This window comes from Rhizoctonia solani, chromosome 16 (genome assembly GCF_016906535.1).
Source record: "Rhizoctonia solani chromosome 16, complete sequence".
NCBI classification, from domain to species: domain Eukaryota; kingdom Fungi; phylum Basidiomycota; class Agaricomycetes; order Cantharellales; family Ceratobasidiaceae; genus Rhizoctonia; species Rhizoctonia solani.
The window spans coordinates 2,516,653-2,537,883 of NC_057385.1; the positions used below are offsets into that span (position 1 = coordinate 2,516,653).

Below are 21,231 nucleotides of genomic sequence, written 5' to 3' on the forward strand. Positions count from 1 at the left end.
AGTACAGTGAATAGGATAAATTCGCGAAGCGCGAGAACGTAGTATAATACACAAACTACAATGCAGGGCAGTATTTACATCACTTGCGCTTTTTACCCTTTTTAGACGGGGTAGATGGAGTGCTCTGTCGATCGTTTAGACGATGACTCTATGCTTCCGTTGGTTTACTTACGCTAAGGCCTGAGGCTTTGGAAATGGAGCCGGTCTTTGGTAGTTCGAGATCCCCGTTCACCGAAGGAGATGGAGTAATGGATGGGGAAATGGGCGATTTAACAGTGAGTGTATTTGATGACTGGGGAACCTTGGATCCGTATTTTTGCTCTAAAGACACCATTAGAGGATCGCCGAGCTGATCAATTAATTTACATACCAGCCTCAGCTCGCGTGGCCTGCATCGTAAGCAGAGGTGCCTTGAGCTTCTCGTTCATCAGGATCTCGTTGGCAGAAGCGAAGATGATCGTTCCCCAAGCAGGGTGGAAGGAGTTCGCCTCGGTTACAACATCTACAATCTCTGCCTCAAGTTGTTTCTCAGCTGCTTGGAATGCAGTCCATAATGATTCAGGAATGGCGTCCTTCTGAAGTAATTGCTGGAGTGCTGCCTTGTCTTCTCGCATTCGATTGACACGAACTACATCTGCTACAGCACGTCGAAGAAGTGCTGCTTTCAAGAGTTGGTCTGCGGCTGGGGGATCGCTGCATTGTAGTAGGGATACGTAGGTATCTCGCTCGGGGTGCTCCGGGAACCATTGTTCGACCTCTTGGGCTAGGAGTGAGAGCTATAAGTTTGGTCATGGTTAGGTGGAAATATTGACTCACCTGCTATTCTCCGTCGATATATCCTGCTAAATATCAATAATGCGCCTACAACTATCACCAAGTATGCGACTGGGGCAAATATCGATGCCATGGTGTGCTATAAGCGCGATTGTTAGCCTGTATTTCTTATGTTTTCATTTTATACTCACAAGCAGGAGGGGTGCTCTAAAGCACTATGGATGTGATGACCACGTTTAGAGACAGAGATTGAGACGTGTAAGGTGCTTATGTCAGCAGGGGCCAGCTGGCATAGCCAGCGCTTATCATTCCGTGGTTGGACCGCGAAGTGTCCCGTGTCCCGGACCTTGTCAATCATCCACACCTGGGTTCTTTCTGTATTTTTGCATCTGGTCGCTTCAGCTATGTTCGCATCCTCTCTTCGTTCGCGTACTGCTTTTGTGACCACTAAGGGCGCTTCCAGCATCCGCTACGCGTCAACCAAAGTAGGCAGCGCTTGTTTAAGCTCTCATTATGCACCCATAAATAACCTGGTTACCCCAGACCTTGAAGGAGACTCTCCAAGAGGTCATTCCCGCCAAACAGGCCCAGATAAAGGAGCTTGTAAGCCTTTTGCATATAGGCCTACCAGCATCTAACTCTTCAGGCAGCGAACTACCCATGCAGGTGTTAAGGTCGGAGACGTCAAAGTATGCACTCAATATTATGCGATATTCGACCAGCACTTACACCAGCTCTCGTCTGTAGATAGAAAATGTCATTGGAGGTATGCGGGGCCTCAAAGCTATGCTCTGGGAGGGATCGGTCCTTGACCCGAATGAGGTCCGTAAATTTCCGACTCATATTACGCTGTTGTCTCGTGGACTGATGAACGGCTGGGTAGGGGATCCGGTTTCACGGTCTCTCCATTCCCGATTGCCAAAAGGTGCTGCCCCCTGCACATGGGGGGAAGGAGATTATCTCGGAGAGTATGCTATGGTTGCTCTTGACCGGTCAAGTTCCATCACATGAACAAGTTCGCGATTTCTCTCGTTCTCTGGCTGAACGTGGCGAGCTCCCCAATCACGTTACTAAGCTCGTGGATGCGTAAGTTTGGCTATATATGACTCCCATCGTACATATCTGACATTGTCGAGATAGATTCCCGAAGACTCTGCATCCGATGACGGTAAGGTGAATGTTGCATTGTTACAGTGAGATATTTATTGGGGGGATCTAGCAACTTGCTATGGGTGTTGCGGCATTGAACCATGACTCGTCATTTGCTGCTGCATATGAGAGGGGTGAGTCGAACACAACTGCTTGCCTATTCGTCCCTTTTGATCTCGCACACTAAGGTATCAAGAAAGCGGACTACTGGGAACCAGTTTTGGAGGACTCATTAGATCTTGTCGCAAAGCTCCCCGCACTTGCTGCTAGGATTTATCGGAATACTTATAAGCCCGAGGCTCAGCTACCACCAGTTGATAAGAACCTCGATCTTGTTGGTACGAAGAACGCATATATATTAGGGTGTGACTCTTTCTGACTCCTTTCTAGGAAACTATGTCAACATGCTTGGATATGGTGACAATAAGAGCTTGACCGAATACTTACGCCTTTATATTGCTTTGCACGGAGATCACGAGGGTGGAAACGTATCCGCGCATACATCCCGTAAGTGCTGGTCTCTGTTTCCATAACTTGACTTATTCTATCCAAACCAACTATAGATCTCGTCGGTTCCGCTTTGAGCGACCCCTACCTTTCGTACTCTGCCGCACTCCTCGGCCTTGCTGGACCTCTTCATGGGTATGGTACCATGATTAGGGGATGGGGGTATCACTAAAACGATTACTAGATTGGCCAACCAAGAAGTTCTCCGATGGATGCTAGAAATGCAGAAGGCAGTTGGTGAGGATCCAAGCCACGACCAGATCAAAGAATATTTGTGGAAGACACTGAAGAGTGGACAGGTGGTCCCTGGGTAGGTCACCAAAATTTAGCTGCGCTTCTTTAGACTAAATCCATGAATAAAGCTACGGTCATGGTGTACTCAGGAAGCCGGATCCACGCTTTATTGCCTTGCAACAATTCTCTGCAACTAGGGCAGAACTCAAGGATAGTCCCATTATCAAGCTTGTGAACAAAACCAGCGAAGTTGCACCTGGAGTCCTGACCGAACATGGCAAGGTAAGCACTACCTTGCTATGCATAGACACTCTTTAACTAAACATACACGGCAAAAGGCCAAGAGCGTTCACCCCAACGTTGATGCCGTGTCCGGGTGCCTGTTGTACCACTATGGGCTCACACAATTCAAGTACTACACTGTTATCTTCGGTGTTTCTCGCGGTCGGTCATCTTATTCTGTTTATTTGCGTATCTCTCTAACCCCAGGTTCATCGTCTAGTCCTTGGATGCGTATCTCAACTTGTATGGGATCGTGGTAAGTATCTTATTTAAAACATATGCACAGCCCATAATTTAACTCATCACGAACAGCTCTTGGACTGCCTATTGAGAGGCCAAAGTGTGAGTATTACAAATCCAATTTCTATTCAAATCCAGCAACTTGATCTTTCTTTAGCTGTTTCTATGGCCGACCTTCAAAAGATTGTCGGTAGCGCATAGCCTGAGGCACAACAATGAATCCGTTGTTTTGCTAAGGCTACGAGGATGTATATAGCCAAAACTTAAAAACAGTTGTTTTCATGAATAACCAGCCCCGGGCCTATTATGCGGATATAAAGAACTTTTCGCCTGAGAAGAGATAATTCCACACATTCAAGCTTAAGCGGACCCATCGCGTTCTTCTAACTCTATAATAATCAATGCGCATTAGCGCTACTTCCATCGTAAACTTAGAGGCTTGCTATGCCTTTGCATTTGGAACGACAGTATGGAGGCTCGCGTGGGTCAAAGTCCGGACCCGCTCTACTGTATGTGTAATCTCGGTGTTTCTTAGAGATACTTTAAAGTATGGGATCGGTAGCTTGGCTAGATAAAACGACCCCTACATATATGCTATTTATATGTATAAATGGCTCCATAATCCGGAATGGAATGCAGTGCGCCTTCAATCATAACCCTCATAGTAATTTAGGGGCAGTATTTACTATAATACTCGTACGATCAAAATAACTTCTCGGCTCGTGAGCTTGGGTTGTCCATATATAAACAAAGCTACATAAAGCATACAAAAATGGCTAAAAATTCAGCATATTCCCATGCAGGCAATGGTTTAGCGTTGCTCAGAAGCGGGTATTGAGTCATGTTCAATTTCTACCCTTGGTACGACCGCAGATAGCCATCTATATAAAGGAGAAGATGAGTTTGGGTATGAGGCCAGACTATCTCCATCCTGTTTGAAGCTACAATGATATAGATAGAGGTAGTTGATCGAGTGGCTGAAAACCATAGTTTTGAACGCATCGTGATCCAGTATACAGGCATCTTGCAACCGTAACTCCCGCAGCATCGCAAATGTGTTGCTGGAGGTGGCATTTGACTCCAGCTCATATGTCCTCGTCATCGCGATTACTATCTGTTGGGTCAAGTGGAATTTCACTAGGCCTAGATAACGAAGGTTGTATAAGCTTTTTAATAACGTGCGCATGTTTTCGCATCGGGTCTGGCTAGGCGTAGTAGTGATGCCAGATGTAAGTGTCAATTTCGTGATGTTGTTGAATTTACGGAGAAGAGAGCCTAGTAGTCCCGTACTCCGGGGGTCTGGGATGCTCGAGCTTGGGATTGGGGGAGTGTCGTTATGCCGGGACGACAGGGCGAATCGAGCTGGAACTGAAAGATCCATGTCATATGACCCTGGAGAGACCGAGCTCAACGCGCTATAAAGTGCGGTAGAGTCTACTGTCTTCAAGGAGAGCCTCTTCAAGTTTCTTGTATTAGTTGTGATCACATGCGAAGCACCAAATCTTTCCCTAACGAGATTATGGATCTCGATGCTTTCAACTCTGCTATCAGGCGCAAGAAGTGTGGCAAGATCTATTGGGAACGCACAGTCCCAGAATCCCTGATGCAGGCTGTTCAATGAATAAAACTCAGATCTCACGGAGATGCCATCCAGATGAATTGTGTGAAGCTGCCTTATCAAGGTACGGAATTGATCTATCTCAAATGACCGAGAGAGAATAGAATTGATGGGTACCATATGTGGGCGCAGGCGATGGGGGGTGGTTTTGATCGAGAGCTCGAGATGCTTTAAGTGCTTTGGAACCCCATTGCTTAACATCGATCTCAGCATTCCACAGAAGGATCCAATGCACATCGATGATAAGCGCAAGGACCGAATTCGATGGCTGTGCAGAGATAGCACCTCCTGAGCATAAATAGAGCACCCGTTCCCCAAAATCACTGAAACATCGACAAGGTTGTCTTGAGAGCGCTCCAAACCTAACGATGCGACCTTGCGAGATTGTGCTGTATTTTGAATGGAAATGTATGTCCAGAACATAGTATTGTTGACGACAATTCTCCGCCAATACGAACAAACAGCACACAGAGTAATAGCGGGGTACAGATTCGTAGACGGAAGCACCCAAGTCTCTTCATCTATCAATAGCCGAAATATCAGGGTCAACAACTCGACAGGTAAGCTGTGAATAAGTAGACGATGATTCCGAGTGTTGCCAATAGTGCTATTGGGAAGGGAAGTTTGAAGTCCTGCGACTGGAAGCGTCGGTTGCGACATGATAGTAGTGCCCGAGTTATGAGTAGTGTGCAAGTTATTAGGATGGCCATTTCCGGGTGGTGTCATCGTATAGGAAGTCAATGAAGTAACCACAATTAAATTTTTTGAGCGGGCCTGGATGGATAAATGAGAATAAGACAAGGTACCGGTAAAGAGCTCTCGAGCCACTAACCCTCACACACAGAGGCCTTGTGGCATCAGTAGGGCAGCATAGCCACCAAGCATCCAAACCACTGGTACCGGTATGTGTATATGGTACAGTGTATTTTATATTATAGCACGAGGAAAAGTCGGGCTCATATTTTCTTTGGTCATCTTTGCGCTCATGGAGTTATTTTTAAACAGTCACAATCCGGTTAGGATCAGCTATTTGGGATATACTGCAATCTGGCGTTAACTATACATGATTGATTCCCGCACGTGATTATCATCCTCTCGACCCCTCCACCATGGTTCTCGCCGACTTGGGCCGCAAACTCAACGATGCCTTTGCACAACTTCAACGAGCGCCCGTAGTCGATGACAAGGTCTACGCTTTCTGATCTCTGAAAAACTCCGGCCTAATTACCGCAGTTGTAGGTACTAGACGCGATCCTCAAAGACGTCTGCTCGGCACTTCTCGAATCAGATGTGAATGTCAAGCTTGTGGCTTCGCTGAGGCAAAAGGTCAAGGCTACAGCCAAAGCTGCTTTTGAAGGGGGTGCCGATAAAGGGAAAGAAGCCAATCGCAAGGGAGTCGTCCAAAAGGTACGATTATTGATACATACCGAATGGAGCATAGCTTGATGTATGTAGGCCGTCTTTGATGAACTCGTCCGATTAGTCGACCCTGGGGTCGAACCGTACAAACCGGTCAAGGGCAAGTCGAATGTCATCATGGCAGTTGGTTTGCAAGGAAACGGAAAGACGACAACGTGTACCAAGGCACGCACACCTTCCCACCTCACCCACTCCAAACTCCCACATACTCATTCTCCAAAAAATATAGCTTGCGGTATATTACCAAAAACGTGGATTCAAAACTTGTATAGTCTGCGCAGACACATTCCGTGCAGGGGCATTTGACCAGACACGCCAGTCGGCTACAAAAGCCAAGGTCGCGTACTTCGGGTCGTACACCGAGACGGACCCGGTGGCTATTGCATCTCAGGGTGTGGCCAAGTTCAAGAAGGAGAGATTCGATGTTATTATTGTGGATACGTCTGGTAGGCATCGACAAGAAGCCGAACTATTCCAAGAGATGGTCCAGATTGGGGAGGCTGTTACTCCAGATATGACAGTGCTTGTTTTGGATGCCAGCATTGGTGGGTTAGGAGGATAGTACAGTGTCTACTTGGATTTAAATATGTGATTCGATAGGTCAAGCTGCCGAGGCTCAAAGTCGTGCATTTAAAGAAAGCTCGAACTTTGGTGCTATCATCGTGACCAAGATGGACGGACATGCCAAGGGTGGAGGTGCCATTTCTGCGTAAGTTGTCCACATATACGGCACCATAACTCGGTTCTCACATGATTGTAGCGTCGCGGCGACTCAAACCCCCATCATTTTCTTGGGTGTTGGAGAACATTTGACCGATCTGGACAAGTTCTCCCCCCAGCCGTTCATCTCGAAAATGCTTGGCATGGGAGATATGCAAGGGCTAATGGAGACTATCCAAGATATGGCAATGTCTAACCCCGATAAGCACAAGGAAATGGCGAAGAAATTGGAAGAGGGCAAGTTAAGTATCCGGGACTGGAGAGAACAAATTAGCAACGTTATGAGCATGTACGCTCAGTTATCTATTTTACCAACTAACATTATTATTAACTCTTTTGTTGACAGGGGTCCAATAAGCAAACTCGCATCCATGATCCCAGGTCTACCTGCCGAACTCTTACAAGGTGGTGATGAAGAAGGGTCTCGCCGGATGAAGCGTATGCTCTTCATCACAGATAGCATGACGGCCGAAGAACTCGACTCTGACGGTATGATCTTCCTCGAACGGGGGCCGGACGGAACGCCAACGGGACTTTCTCGTCGGGTGCTGAGAGTTGCGAGGGGCAGTGGGACAAACGTGCGTGAAGTCGAAGAAACACTGACGCAGTATCGGATGATGGCCAATATGGCCAAGGCTGCAGGAGGAAAGAATGGGTGGTAAGTGTGTTTATTCTAAAATTTAGGAACGAGTGTTGACTTGAATTCGGATGAATAGGATGAGCGCGATACAGAAAATGCAGCAAGCTGCTGGACCGCCTCGAGGGCCGAATGGTATGCCGACGCAACAGCAGATTGCAGATATGAGACGGGCTCTTCCTCCCGGTATGTTGCAAAACTTGCAGAAGATGAGGCAGGGTGGCGGAATCAAGGAAATGGTGCGCATATAGAATACCTTGAAGCTCTAAAGATGATTTACATTTCGTGTGTAGATGCGCTCTATGATGGGTGGGGCCAATGCGGACCCACAAGAACTGGAAGAAATGGAGGCAATGATGGCTCAAATGGCCAAGGGCGGAGGAATGCCGGGGCTACCAGGGATGGGAGGTATGGGCGGCATGCCCGATATGAGTGCTATGATGCGCATGATGGGTATGGGTGGGATGGGAGGTGCAAGGTAATTATATATAACTGGTTTTGGATATGTATTATTAGCTTGAGCGTCGGATCTAAATCACATCTGCTGAAGCAAAACTCAGTCCTTACTCATGATGAGCAAAAATGCCGTAAATGATGATACATCGTCTCGCCGAGAGTGAGGTAGTGGTACAAAGAGATTATGTGATACATGGGAGTTTACTTTCCGTGTTCCTTGCGCCATTTCTTCTTCTGCACCGATGCGGCGTGCTTGTTTCCAAATAGGAAAGCCGACGTATGCTTGTCCGCTCCTGTTTTCTTCGACCTCAATGTAGGCCCGTTGAATAATAGCTGCAAGGAGTGAGTGGAATAATGTGGCAACCATGTACTTCACGTACCAGGTATGAACCATACAATGCACAAAACCCGTTCCCTATAAATACCAAAAACCCAAGAGAGCCAACTTCTTCAACCGGTTTGTTGTACGACAGGAATGCGACGAGCGTAAAGCCACAGGTGAGTGGGATGAGAAGGGGGTGGTTTTGTGAGCCACCGTATTCTTTGATTGCGTCTGCAGGGTGGTGCGAAGGGATCTATGCAGGATGGAATGATTAACAACGATTTTGTTTGCGTCAATGGCTTGACTTACTGAGGTGACTAGAGTAAAGGAGACTACAAGGAGGCCAATCCCTAATTGGGTGGATAAGAATTGTTCCAAGGGTGTCAGTGCCTCTCTCGCCAGGCCACCTGGTGGTGTCGACAGAAACAATAAGAATCGTGGAAATAACAATAGACATGCAGCTAATACGATTAACCTTGATTGTATCGTTCAGTGAAGTTTTAGTGTAATAATGGGTCAAGACGCACCAGATGGCTGAAATCCATGCCCATGTGCTCAGGTCGTCTGCCTCGCCTTCCAGAACCGCCTTGGGCATGATTTCTTCCTTGTCCGAGGGAGGAGCCGAGTTCTCGTTTAACTCGTCCATTTCAAAGGACTCTTCGTTGGCGAGGGGGTGTGGTGTATGCTTGTTGTTTGTCGAGTCGGGCATGAAGATACGAAACAATGGGACTGACAAACAAGTCACTTTTATTAGAGACTAAGAGATGCTTATTGCTACCAATAAATTTATCCTTGTGATATCCAACTCACCTGGAAGATATAGAATACTGAGGATAGGCGTCGAGGCGGAGTAGAATGACGACAGGGCGCTTAAGTTGGCGCTTGAGTACGGGCGCTTAGAAACCACGGAAAGTCGAGGCAAGTTGTAGGCCCAGACAACTTTCGACCGCCACAATGTCGTCGCCAGCGGCAATACTGGAGGAAGCGATGGCTCACGACGGAGAGCACGAAGAGGGTATTAACGACGTCGAGATGGGTGAGGACGACGCGCCAGGGGCCGAGGACGCCGAGGGCGAGGACGAGGAAGGAGAAGGAGATGGCGATGCAGTCGGTGCAGAGGGTGCGGCTTCAGACGACAGCTCGGAGGAGGGCGAGGACGACGAGGCAGAGGCACGCAGGGTTCGCGAGGGATTTATCGTAGACGAGGACGAGGACGACGAGGAAGACTCAGAGGCAGAGAGACGCCGCAGGAGGCGCAGGAAGAAGAGGAGAAAGCACCGCGGTATGCATTTATTCCCATTTTTCACCCGCTTTGCTGACATGTATTATCCCAGAAATGGAAGAAGATCTCGACGAGGACGATCTTGATCTCGTAGAGGAAAACACTGGCACCAGGGCCTCACGTAGTCATCTCACTCGACTCAGGCGTGGTCGAGCATCTTCCTCGCGTTCGGCCTCTCCTGAAGAAACCCGTATCTCCCGCGGCCGTCGTCCGCGTGGCTCAGACGATGAATCACTACCAGATGCAAACGACATTGATCGCATTTGGGACGACAGGGCTCGAGAGGAAGACGATGGAGACATGGATGATTTTATTGAGGATGACCTCGACGAAGATCCGGGAATGGGAGAAGAAGAACGCGAAGAGCAGCGTCGCGAACGCCGTCGGGTCGAAAAGGAGCGCAGGAAAGCCATGGGTGCTCGTCCCGAACTTGCGGGCATCGACGCTGGAGCCTGGGACGAGATTTTCGAGGTTTTCGGCGATGGAACTGACTACGACTGGGCTCTGGATGATGAGGACCTGGCCGAGGAATATGAACCCATTTCTAAACCTGATCTCACCTACAACGATGTAAGCATGAGAGTTCAACACGTCGCGTGATACTTACATTTCACCAGGTGTTCGAACCCTCAGAAATCCGAGCCCGTCATCTTACTCTCGATGATGACATTATTCGAGTGACAGACATTCCTGAACGTATGCAACTCACAAATAGCACACTGGCCGATGCCCCACTCTTGTTGGAGGTAACAAACCATTTAGCAACAAGGAACTGGACGAAGCCGCCGAATGGGTTGCCCTTCGTCTCTCCAAACGCACCCAAAAGATTACTTCCAGCGGGCCGGAAAAATGCATCACTACCTCATGCAATTCATTCTTGCCGTTCGAAACGCCTTGGATTATGTTGTCAACCAATATCTCGAAATTCCCTATATTTGGGTTCATCGTCGTGACTACATCTCTCATTTCGAGCTTCGGCAGCGCGTAGAACTGCTCACTCGTGAGGAGCTTTGGAAGGTTGGCATACTTGGGCTCAAGTTCCGTGCGCTTTTGGAACGGCGATCAGCCCTGGAAGCAACGTTCCGCAAGCTTGAAGTCCAAGATGAATATTTCGAAAAACAGCTACTTCCCAATCTCACCAGTATCTCTATGGTCGCTGATGCTACGGAGTGGCTCTCGGTCAAGTACAAGCAGCGCAAGAAGGACATTGAAGCTACGGCGGATGATATGGCCGAGAAAAAACACAAGAACCCAAGTCGAGTGTCTGCATACGAAGTTGCCCGAGGCACGATCGTTTCTCGTCTGGCCGACGTAAGTGGCCATTCTCTTACTGTCATATGCTTTCTAACTCTGTCCATACAGGATTTCGGTCTTCCTCCACACCAAATTGCTATCAACTTCTCGGGTCAAAAAGTGCACTTCCCCGATGATCAAGATCTACCACCGCGTGCATATGCAGAGCAATTCATTACCGAGAGTTGCCCTACAGCCGAAGAGGCTCTCACGACGGCTCGGATGATCATCGCAACTGAACTCGGTCGTGATCCTCAGCTCCGCGAGGCCATCCGTAACCAATTTAAGGAGCAAGCTTTGCTTAGCTGCGAGCCTACTGAAAAAGGGAAGACTAAGATCGACGAGGCTCATGCTTGCTATGTGAGTGTGTCTGCTTTCAATTTGGTAATACTATACTTATTGGGTCCATATAGGGCTTCAAATTCCTCGTCGAAAAGCCCATTGAAACGTTGACCTCAAGTCCACAATACCTTCATATTCTTGGTGCCGAATCCGAATTACTGCTCAACGTTGAGATTACCGCAACTCGCAGCCGGATGCACGAAATCACCACTTCCCTCGAGAATGCTTATGCGTCTGATAGTTTCAGTGACTCTGCCAAGGCTTGGAACGAGCAGCGGCGCGCCGTGATTGCTGAAGCATTGGAGAAGCACTTGATTCCCCAAGCAATTACTTGGACCAAGGAATGGCTGCGTGAAGAAGTGGAGGACTACTTGGCCAACAAGGCCGCCGAACAACTCGAAAAGGTCGGTTGGCAAAGCAGCTGTTTCATTCATTGACTAACGATCCTTGTAGCGCGTGAATATGTCACCGTGTAGACCCAAAGACCTTGTCGGGCCAGACGATGTTCCCTCGGCTGTCTCCATGTCGTGGGGCAAAGGTGAACCAAACAAGGATCCGATTCACCTCGTATACTTGGACGAAGAGGGCCGGTTCCGTGAACACCTTAGGCTGGACAACCTTTCCGACGCGGACAACCGTCAAGATTCCTCGACTTGCTCAAGCGTCGCAAACCCGATGTAATCGTTATCGGAGGATTCACGGTTGCGACGAAGCACTTGATGAGCCGTGCAAGGGAGGCTCTAGGGATACCCGAGCCGGACGAAGAGAACGAGTCTGGTGGAACCGGTGCAAGCACGTCTGCTGCACCAGCGCAAAGTGGAAATTGGGGTGGCGGAGACGCTGGTGGTGGTGGTGGGGCTCCCAGAACAACGCTGGCAACGGCGGGGGATGGGGATCTGAAAATAACACTGGTGCAAGTGCATGGGGAGGAAACCAGGCTTCCGAGACGGGTGGATGGGGAAGTGACAACCCCAACACAGCCCCTGCAGGCGACAAACCTGCCAGTCAAAGTAACAACAACAATTCTTCATCGGCACGCAATGGTGACGAGCGTGTGCCCGAACTCATGTACGGCCACGATGAGGTTGCGCGCATATACCAACACAGCCCCCGCGCCGAGGCCGAGTTTAGTGCTCTTCCGCTCGTTGCGAGGTACTGCGTTTCGTTGGCGCGGTACGTTCAGAACCCATTGAACGAGTATGCTGCGTTGGGAAGTGATTTGACGGCGGTCACGTTCACAGAGGCGCAAAATTTGGTGGGCTCGACTGAACATTGTGTTGTCGTGCTTAGGCTTATGTAGTGTGGTTGCAGATTCCGAAAGACAAGCTACTCGTCGCACTCGAGCGAGCTATCGTCAATATTGTGAACAATGTTGGAGTTGATATCAATCGCGCAGTCAACGACCCCTACCACCGAACGTTGCTTCCCTATGTGGCTGGTCTTGGACCAAGAAAATCCGAAGCGCTAATCAAGAAGCTCGGTCAGATTGTACGTGTGCTCGAACTAAAAGTTCGAAAAACCAACTAACGCAAAAGATAGGGAGGAACCGTTGTCAACCGTTCCAACTTCATCAAGCAAAACCTCGTTCCCACGCAAATATTCATCAATTGCTGTGGCTTCTTGTATGTCCCTCAAGACCCCGATAGCAAGGAGATTGCTCGCGTGCGTGATCATTATGAAGATGTTCCTGACCCGTTGGATGAGACCCGTATCCACTACGAGGATTACGATTTGGCGAGGAAGATGGCTTTAGACGCTCTCGAGATGGATGATGAGGACGTGGTCGGGAAGCACCCCTCGGTGATCGTTTACGACTTGATGCAAAAGGACGACAATGTGCAGAAACTCGAGGAGCTGTCACTTGACGATTTCGCTCAGTTGCTCAAGGACATGAGTAACGAGCAGAAGCGTCACACTCTCAATATGATCCGCGAAGAACTGCTCAGGCCATTTGGAGATCAGCGCGAGTCGTTCGTTCCTCCCGACGAGTGGAAAGTCATGACCATGCTCTCGGGTGAGACTGTCAAGACCCTCGCACCTGGTCGCGTCATTTCGGTTTCGGTGCTCCGTATCATGAAGTCCTTCGTTTCGGTTCGCCTTGATTCTGGAGTGGACGGTATCATCAACTTGGAATATGTCGATCGCGAGCCTGGTCAATCTGTCGAACAAGTTTACGCAAGGGTCAAACGATTCAAGCAGTCATCATCGCCATTAACCTCAAAAAGCTCTCGGTCGAGCTATCGGCCCGAGCTACCGACATCGAAAAGGGAGACGCCCAGACCCGCATGCCTCAGTTTGACCAGTACTACGACAAACATGCTGCCCAGCGACTCCAGGATGAGCTACATCGCAAAAAGATGCGTGCTGCCGAATCGTCGCGCCGAATCATCAAACATCCCAACTTCCATAACTTCAATGCGACCCAGGCGCATCAGTATCTAGCAAACCAGCATCGTGGGGATGTTGTGATCCGACCATCATCCAAGGGCCCGACGCATCTGGCCGTTACCTGGAAAGTCGACGAAGGAGTGTACCAGCACATCGGTGAGTTGAACACACCGCCACCGGAATAACCTTCGTCTTGCTGACGTGCGTGGGATCTTTTTTTAATAGATGTGGTGGATCCTAGTGGTAATGCCGGCGACCAGAGTGTGGGGAAGCAACTCATCATCGATGGCAAGTACGAGTACTCTGATTTGGACGAGTTGATTGTCAATCACGTCAACGCCATGGCCCGGAAAGTTGAAGAGCTTATTGCCCACGAAAAGTACAAGGCTGGCTCGGAAGCCGAGCTGCGTGAGTGGATGACATTTTCATGGGATGAAGGCTTGGCTAATACGTCAGTGTAGACAAAGCGCTCAAGGAATTTGTCATAATGCATCCCACAAAGAGTATTTATGCATTTGGTCTCAATCGGTCGAAACCCGGGTACTTTAATTTGTCCTTCCTGGCTAATAAAAATGCGCCAATTCAAACTTGGGTGAGTGTTCACTCTGGTTCCGCGCATGCGACCGATGCTAACGACCTCGGTTAGCCCGTTCGAGTTATTCCCGAGGGCTACGTTTTGATTGATACTCCTGTGCCGACCGTGCCCGATCTTTGCAATGCGTTCAAGATGCGATACTCCACGCCCCAGACAACCGCACGCACCCCAGCGTACGGTGCAGGCCGTATGACCCCTGGAGGTAAGTTCTCTTAGCTCCGCCTGCGGTCATTATATTTATCAGCCATTTCTGTAGGCGCACGAACCCCTGGTCACCGAACACCGGGACATCCCATGGGCGGAAAAACGCCAAATCCTTATGCCACGGGCGGTAAGACTCCTAATCCCTATGCTGCGAGAACGCCCAACCCCTACGCCGGTCAACAACAAGCATCGGGAGGCTGGGGTGCTCCACCGCCAGCCGGTATGAACCCAGACCGTGCTCGAATGATTAATGCGAATACCAGCAATAACGGCAACAACAGCAGCAACGGGAGTGGGTGGGGTGCTTCTAACAATGGGGAAAACCAGAGTGGTTGGAGCGGTGGCGATAATTCTGGTGGATGGGGAAGTGGGGGTGGCCAAAACTCTGGCGGATGGGGTAACGGATCTGGTGGTGGCGGAGGGTGGTAATTTGGGCTTTTCTTCTTTGGCGTGTTTTGTCTACCGTGTACCATGCTGTGTGGCCTAATATATTCTTGATATCTGTGACCATCAATGTAGCGCGACTCGGAAAATCAGATAGAAATACAATGCTACAAGTCGAGCCTATTTACATGGCTACAAAGTACTATCGAAGGCAATATCTGACCGTACACAATCATCAACTTTCGTCCGAGAACCGATTCTATATGGCTTACGATTTAACCTCGAGCAATCCCTCTGGAAGGCCCTCCTGCACCTCTTCTTTAATCAGGGATAGACCTGCCTCGTTGAATATTTGCTTCCATGCAGCATCAGACCTAAAGCACAGTTTAAGTATGAAATGAGAACAGCAAACCAGGATGTACCTCGTTACGCTTGAATCATCCTCGGCATAAATAGCGATAGCTTCCCCATTTTCGCCGTCCTCGGTGGTGTTCTCCTTTATGATAATCACACCAGCGCCCCGGGGATATTCAAGGTCCTCAGGCTCTCTTAGAGCCTTTTTAGCTTGCTTCAAGAACTTGACAAGGTCAGGGTCTGTGAGATGTCCGAGGCACCACTGACACCAAATTATGTCGTATCCAATCTCGGGATTCAAGAGATCTGCACCAAGTCCCATACGAGTGCTCTCTAGAGGTACCGGCTGAGAAGGGTCAAATGACTGTAAGGGCGTTCGTACAAAAGTTACGCTTTTGGTCAAGTCCGATATACCTTCCCAATTCGGGCAATCCTCCATGGCTTTCAAAAAGAAATGTTCAGCCGGCTCGACAAGCACAACATCATCCACGAGGGGCAGAAGAGTGCAAGCTGTGACACGACCTATACCTGTAACATTCACATCTATCAGAACCCGTACGCGGTGTGGAGGATAGGCCAACCCGCGCCAACGTCCAATGCCCTAACTCTCCGGCGAGGTGCATCCAGTGCAGGTGCGTCGAGTCGACGAAACACCGATGGAACACGACAAAGATCGTTCCTGATGGACAGGAGGAATCGTCTCGATCCCAAAGACTCGACTCTCGGAAGTGGCTACGGATGAGCGTAAGATGTATGCTGTGCCACATAATTTTCGTACTCACCCCTTCTCCGAACCCTCCTATCAAGAATACAATTAAATTATTCAAAACATAAGTTGTAGATTTCTGATATGACTTTACCTAATACTCCATCAATTGTCGCATCTTGGGTATCCCAATATTGCAAGCCGAGCTTCAGATCAGGATCTTGGGACATGATTCAAAAAGTGACTGAAAGAAAATAAGCGCCACCAAAGGTACACGCCCACGTGACTTCCCAAGATCGGTACCACGCGTCCATCCAGATCCGTAATTATGGACAACATTTGGGACGATGATGCTGTCCAAGTCTCACGCAATGGTTCTTCCCGCGCTCGTATAGTTACCGAATCCGATGAAGAAGATAGGCCCTTGAAGCGTGCACGCACCGCTGGAGCAAGTAAACCTCTATTCAACCCCGAGAGTGACGACGAAGACAACCTCCCGGCCGACGTAGGAGCGCTGTTTGATGGCCTTGACGATACTATGATTTACAACAACTTCCGCCTCAACTCAATATCGGAGAACTGCAGCGCGAATCCGACCAACGCGTTGCGGTTGAGGCCGCAAAGAAGCGGTTAATGCGTGGGGACGTGATGGATGTCAGTGGGCCAGTAGATGTGGATGGGAAAGCGGCAAAAGCGAGGAAGACGCTCCCTAAACTCGATGAAAATAGGTGCGTCTCGGCCCAAGCAGGTTGTATGAAAATGAGATATTAATGTTGGGCTAGCTTAGGTTACTCGACCAAGGTGATGGTATGCCAGCACTTGTACGCAGATCAAAGGAATTCAAGGTCAAGGGAAAAGGTCATGAGGTACGTTTCACCCTAAAATTATGCTACCAATGCGTTCTGATCTGTATCCACTTAGCTGTCTGACCTCAATCGGTTGATGCAAATGTATCAACTATGGGCTCACAAAATGTTCCCCAAAATGCAATTCCAAGATACAGTTGAAAGAGTTGAGAAACTTTGCCGAACAAAACGAATGCATGTGCGTCGAAGCAGTGCTCCACTAAATACAATAGTACCCATCATGATTGGTATTTAGGTGGCGCTGTCAACATGGCGAGACATCGACAAAGCTCCGGCTCCTGGGGAAGAGGACCCAGATGCGCTCATGGAAGAACAGGACCCGGAGCAAGACCAAGAGGCTCGGCACCCGCCTACATCGTCTCCCGCACGTATCACCATGGAGCCGGGTGGTCCTCCTATGCGTCAGTCCCAATTCGACAAAGAACCAGACGATGATGAGGAGATGTGGAGGGATATGATGGAGGCGATGGAAACTCAAAATCAGGAGAAAGAAAAGGAGAAAGAGCAGGGGGGTTACAAACAAAAGATCGCAACGAGCGGAAAACAACCCGAGGACTACGGAGGAGGATTCGATGATGAAGATTGGGCGATCATGGACCAGATGGAAGAAGAGGCAGGCAAGTCGACCCAACCAAACGGTTTGGGCGGTAGCAAAATTCAATCGACGCTTCCTCCATCGTCCCCTCCTTGGACAGATCACGACGTTTCGTCCGACGCTCCTCCAGAACCTGCCGGCCCTAGTGAGGACGAAGATGATTTCTATGCAATGTACGAGCCTTGACGTTATGTGTTATGGTACTATATTGGTGGCCTTATTTAGTTTCGAGTACGGACTCCATAATACATCTATTCAGACTATACGGGTCTCGTTCTGTCTTGCTTCTGGAGGGCTACCCCATCCTATTAATCTTCTCATTTCCTTAACGCCGTATGGGCCAATTGCATCTTCCTGCTCGATCGCCTCACAAGCGGCCTGAGCAACATGCTCGACATGAATAGGGGGCACTTCCAAGGCTCTAGCCATTGCTTCCAGAGGACTATCGAGTAACGCAACACTGGAACCCGAATCAGAAGTCTGAGGCCGCCTAGCCAAGTCTGCTGATGCTAGTGCGCGTAATATATTTGCCGGTCCAGGGAAAGGTATATTCTGATGTAGAGTTGCAGATAAATCGAGGAGCGTCGCAATAGGAGTCGTGAGTGGGCGAGTATGGGGGTGGTACATAAGTCCTATGAAATGTAAGTTTGAAACATAAATTAAAATGTGGAAGCAAAGGAAGTAGACTTGCCTGGTCGAAGATAAATACCTCTCACACGAGGCTCTTGTGCAATCCCGGCCTCGGCCGCACGTTTGGACTCAATATACCGGGCCGGAACCAATGGACGGAATATATCCTCTGCGGATATGTAGACAAATGGTTGGGGTACTGTTGATCCTGGTCCAGATGCAAAGGTCTCCAAGACGCGCAGGGCTTTGTGCATATCGTCACATCGGAAATTGACCCAGAAATCTGACCAAACTCACCAGCATCTCGATTATAATATTCGTATGTTCCTTCTTCACCCGGCACTCGCTTTTCCAATGGATTCCCTGCAGCTCCCAGTCCCCATGCTTGGCCAAACGCTGATACAAGACCGCCGAGCGATCCACCTCTAACGGCAGATTTGTATTTCGGCGCCTCAAGAAGTGTGCCAATTGTGTGTACTACCGCCGTGCAGGACTCCAGAAGTTCACGATATGCGGAGGGTTCAAATGCAGAGGCTTTACGAAAGTCAACCTTGGGGCGTGATTCATTAGTCCCATTCCAACATAGAAATTGGTTTTAGTTACCTCTTTTGTCCACGCAGGAGTATGCCCCTTGGGTGTTCGGTAAGGTTGTCCTGAAGAACTTTCCAAAACCGAAACGAACCATCAATAAAACAAACAGCTCACGTATCTGATGGGACTAAGCACCTTATGCTAGTAACTCTCCAGCCACGTGCAACCGCTGTTTTACACACAGCAGAACCTGATGTCGAAGGTAAGGAAACGAGTGGAACGATGGGGTGAAAAAACGTCTCACCGAGAAACCCGTTCCCACCAACAACAAAGACATGCTGAATGACTTTGCTCGACATGAAGGGCTTAGTCCACGAGTTTTGGACAAATACGATAGACGTCGTCGATCGTCATGACGAGATATTAGAATCACATAATCGACGATCAGGGGTGGTGTTGTGTAGTTCCATGACAAGAATTCAGTTCCCAGCCTAGCTCGTGAGATCGCCTCAAGATTTGGGTTCTAAAGACCGCGTGAGATACGCTTCCACAAGACGCGAGTTAAAAATATCGATAACTGAATCATCCATGTCCCTCAACCCTGACCGACAGGACCGTGTATATGACACCGATACTTATTTCCGGCGACCAAGGAAGGGTAAAAACACGCATATCAAGGGCCATCCAATTCCCAATACCAATAGGGCGAATCTCAATCAATCCCTCGGCCAAGTGGTGAAAGAGTTAGCTTGGCTACCGAGCAAATACTGTATATTGATTTCAACGAATAGTGACTGGGCGCATCACAGGCTACCCGGTTACCCGTGCCGGCCGTGCTGTCTAATAAGTCAGTAAATGGGCTGCTACGGCCGATAAACGGCACCCCGCACGGCGCAACTACCCGTTGAGGTAGGTGGGCGCTATGAGCCATATTAGTTGACGCCTGTAGTTGGGCATACAGTATGCCCACTTCATCGTGGGGACGAATCCATGTGTGTATGCGGTGCAGGCAGTCATTAATATTGCTCGTGGTTTGAAAATCTTAGTCTCCATCGGAGTATATGCACATCTGATCCGTGTTCGGGTTCCTAGAACCTCGGTAACCATGAGGTCGCAGAATCTTCCTTTTTCCAATGCCAAGTCGCATACGCTGGGTCTGAAACACTCGCACGCAATAGGGTAATTCACCAAAAAACCAAGGAAAAATCGTAATTGTCATCGTATCCCTGCACTGCAGACCAGGACGTATTTACATCATACATATGGGTTAGCGATGTAAGAATCCCCAGGCTGCGTGCTGGGGGAAAAAACAAAACAGAAAGAGGTCGACTCGAGGTTCAGCTGTACAAAGCAACATGTACAGACCAAACTTCCATCATAGAAGGAATAAAAGAAACTAAGGTGAAGCTCGCACGAGCGGATCTCGAGGTGTGCAAAGAAACTGCGGGTATACTGTAGATATTGAAGTGTGAAAAGATTCGAAAATCTCAACAGCGTATTTAGACGAAGGTCCATTTGATAGGAACCATGCCCTCGCTCTCCGTAGCAATCGCGTTGAAGGTGCCGAGTGAGAGGTCCAAGCAGTTCCCGTTGACGCAGCTTGGGCAAGCATCGGCAACCTTGGCCCTAACAGATTTGCCGTTGTTGATGTTAGTGATCTGGACAAACTTGCCGCAGTGCTCCGATTTCTGATTGAGAGGGCCATAGCGGCGGTAGTCGAGAGCAACAACTTTGTCGTAATCCCCATGGACGTCCCCGCATGCTCCCGCATTATTATTCTGGGTGAAGAAAGTGGCGCTGAGAACGGCAGAGTTAGTTCCGGGTTCTACAGAATTAAGTTATAAAGGCTTACAATCCACCCTCAATTACCTCTCCTCCACCAGATCCCTGGGTAGGCTCAGGCTCGGCCGACTTGGTAGTCTTAGTAGAAGTAGGCTCGGGCTCAGGTTCCTTGGTGGGTTCAGGTTTCTTGGTTGTAGTAGGCTCGGGCTCAGGCTCCTTGGTAGGCTCAGGCTCGGGCTCCTTGGTAGACGAGGGCTGCGAGGTGCTGGTTGGCTCCGGCTTAGGAGTGGTAGGCTCGGGTGCGATGTACGTGCTAGAAGTCACTGGAGCAGGGGAAGGGGCAGGGGCAGCTGAGGTGGGTTCATCCTCACTGCAGTCATCGTCGTAGTCCGGAACGGGGTCCTCATCGATGGGAGACGCAGTGGGCTCGGCCAGAACGGCAGAGGAAGAAGCGGAAGGAGAGGGAATGCACTCGGCCGGGCGGTCCTCGAGCTTCTGCCAACGGAGAAGAGGGTGGCAGCACTTTTCAAAGAACGGGCTTCCGTGTCCTCCCGAGCAACCTGGTGTCCGATGTCAACATACAGTTGGGTAAATGCGCGCGTTTCAACGTACCAAGAGCGAGATAACGGATGTGATAGCTAAGAATCACATTCTTGATCAGACTTGGTTTGATCATTTCTGATACAGAACTCACGGAGTGTAGTCTTCGAGGATGTCTGCGTCCTGGGCATATCCGCGGGAGGCGTGGCGGATAGGACCAGCAGCGACATTCGAGATGGATGCCGCGAGGGCAACTGCAGTAACAAACGAAGACAACATATTTAAGGAGTACAAAGAACGTTTAGTTTGTTAGAGAATGTGGGGGGCGCTTGGGAGCGAGTACACAGAGGCGGAGAGGGAGAGAATGAGTCTAAGAGAAAG

At 49.3% G+C, this 21,231-nt stretch overlaps 10 protein-coding genes across 10 annotated transcripts; 4 read left to right on the plus strand and 6 right to left on the minus strand.

Annotated features, from left to right (window-relative positions):
- Positions 1-79: 79 nt before the first annotated feature.
- Positions 80-907, minus strand: RhiXN_02079 (translocation protein Sec66; the record flags this gene model as incomplete). The annotated part of the gene is made up of 4 exons (XM_043321898.1): positions 80-124; positions 173-321; positions 371-763; positions 817-907. The coding sequence occupies 4 exons, from the start codon at positions 905-907 to the stop codon at positions 80-82; spliced, it is 678 nt and encodes a 225-aa protein (XP_043187721.1).
- A 271-nt stretch (positions 908-1,178) lies between these two features.
- On the plus strand, positions 1,179-3,387 carry RhiXN_02080 (citrate synthase; the record flags this gene model as incomplete). The annotated part of the gene is made up of 16 exons (XM_043321899.1): positions 1,179-1,259; positions 1,318-1,377; positions 1,425-1,463; positions 1,522-1,596; positions 1,658-1,860; positions 1,915-1,942; positions 1,994-2,057; positions 2,112-2,261; positions 2,314-2,430; positions 2,487-2,565; positions 2,615-2,740; positions 2,793-2,946; positions 3,003-3,108; positions 3,167-3,202; positions 3,259-3,288; positions 3,344-3,387. 16 exons carry the CDS (start codon positions 1,179-1,181, stop codon positions 3,385-3,387), a joined length of 1,392 nt encoding a protein of 463 aa, XP_043187722.1.
- A 610-nt stretch (positions 3,388-3,997) lies between these two features.
- On the minus strand, positions 3,998-5,530 carry RhiXN_02081 (uncharacterized protein; the record flags this gene model as incomplete). The annotated part of the gene is made up of 1 exon (XM_043321900.1): positions 3,998-5,530. One exon carries the CDS (start codon positions 5,528-5,530, stop codon positions 3,998-4,000), a length of 1,533 nt encoding a protein of 510 aa, XP_043187723.1.
- A 383-nt stretch (positions 5,531-5,913) lies between these two features.
- RhiXN_02082 (signal recognition particle 54 kDa protein) lies at positions 5,914-8,062 on the plus strand (the record flags this gene model as incomplete). Its single annotated transcript, XM_043321901.1, has 9 exons — positions 5,914-5,991; positions 6,044-6,211; positions 6,260-6,458; positions 6,520-6,768; positions 6,824-6,932; positions 6,984-7,232; positions 7,290-7,601; positions 7,660-7,819; positions 7,874-8,062. 9 exons carry the CDS (start codon positions 5,914-5,916, stop codon positions 8,060-8,062), a joined length of 1,713 nt encoding a protein of 570 aa, XP_043187724.1.
- A 175-nt stretch (positions 8,063-8,237) lies between these two features.
- On the minus strand, positions 8,238-9,067 carry RhiXN_02083 (uncharacterized protein; the record flags this gene model as incomplete). The annotated part of the gene is made up of 4 exons (XM_043321902.1): positions 8,238-8,369; positions 8,417-8,611; positions 8,668-8,833; positions 8,886-9,067. The coding sequence occupies 4 exons, from the start codon at positions 9,065-9,067 to the stop codon at positions 8,238-8,240; spliced, it is 675 nt and encodes a 224-aa protein (XP_043187725.1).
- Positions 9,068-9,312: 245 nt separating this feature from the next.
- On the plus strand, positions 9,313-14,891 carry RhiXN_02084 (transcription elongation factor SPT6; the record flags this gene model as incomplete). The annotated part of the gene is made up of 16 exons (XM_043321903.1): positions 9,313-9,640; positions 9,693-10,210; positions 10,258-10,386; positions 10,478-10,951; positions 11,003-11,293; positions 11,347-11,679; positions 11,729-11,865; positions 11,919-12,127; positions 12,256-12,530; positions 12,587-12,763; positions 12,815-13,427; positions 13,475-13,819; positions 13,889-14,071; positions 14,125-14,255; positions 14,310-14,460; positions 14,515-14,891. 16 exons carry the CDS (start codon positions 9,313-9,315, stop codon positions 14,889-14,891), a joined length of 4,671 nt encoding a protein of 1,556 aa, XP_043187726.1.
- A 223-nt stretch (positions 14,892-15,114) lies between these two features.
- Positions 15,115-16,136, minus strand: RhiXN_02085 (AdoMet-dependent proline di-methyltransferase; the record flags this gene model as incomplete). Its single annotated transcript, XM_043321904.1, has 5 exons — positions 15,115-15,220; positions 15,269-15,728; positions 15,782-15,932; positions 15,983-15,999; positions 16,061-16,136. The coding sequence occupies 5 exons, from the start codon at positions 16,134-16,136 to the stop codon at positions 15,115-15,117; spliced, it is 810 nt and encodes a 269-aa protein (XP_043187727.1).
- A 98-nt stretch (positions 16,137-16,234) lies between these two features.
- On the plus strand, positions 16,235-17,553 carry RhiXN_02086 (chromosome segregation in meiosis protein 3; the record flags this gene model as incomplete). The annotated part of the gene is made up of 5 exons (XM_043321905.1): positions 16,235-16,515; positions 16,566-16,634; positions 16,694-16,772; positions 16,828-16,950; positions 17,008-17,553. 5 exons carry the CDS (start codon positions 16,235-16,237, stop codon positions 17,551-17,553), a joined length of 1,098 nt encoding a protein of 365 aa, XP_043187728.1.
- A 69-nt stretch (positions 17,554-17,622) lies between these two features.
- On the minus strand, positions 17,623-18,887 carry RhiXN_02087 (uncharacterized protein; the record flags this gene model as incomplete). Its single annotated transcript, XM_043321906.1, has 7 exons — positions 17,623-17,999; positions 18,077-18,241; positions 18,295-18,547; positions 18,601-18,627; positions 18,680-18,706; positions 18,771-18,778; positions 18,833-18,887. 7 exons carry the CDS (start codon positions 18,885-18,887, stop codon positions 17,623-17,625), a joined length of 912 nt encoding a protein of 303 aa, XP_043187729.1.
- A 1,140-nt stretch (positions 18,888-20,027) lies between these two features.
- RhiXN_02088 (rare lipoprotein A-like double-psi beta-barrel protein) lies at positions 20,028-21,129 on the minus strand (the record flags this gene model as incomplete). Its single annotated transcript, XM_043321907.1, has 4 exons — positions 20,028-20,325; positions 20,381-20,870; positions 20,923-20,948; positions 21,005-21,129. 4 exons carry the CDS (start codon positions 21,127-21,129, stop codon positions 20,028-20,030), a joined length of 939 nt encoding a protein of 312 aa, XP_043187730.1.
- Between the last annotated feature and the right edge of the window lie 102 nt (positions 21,130-21,231).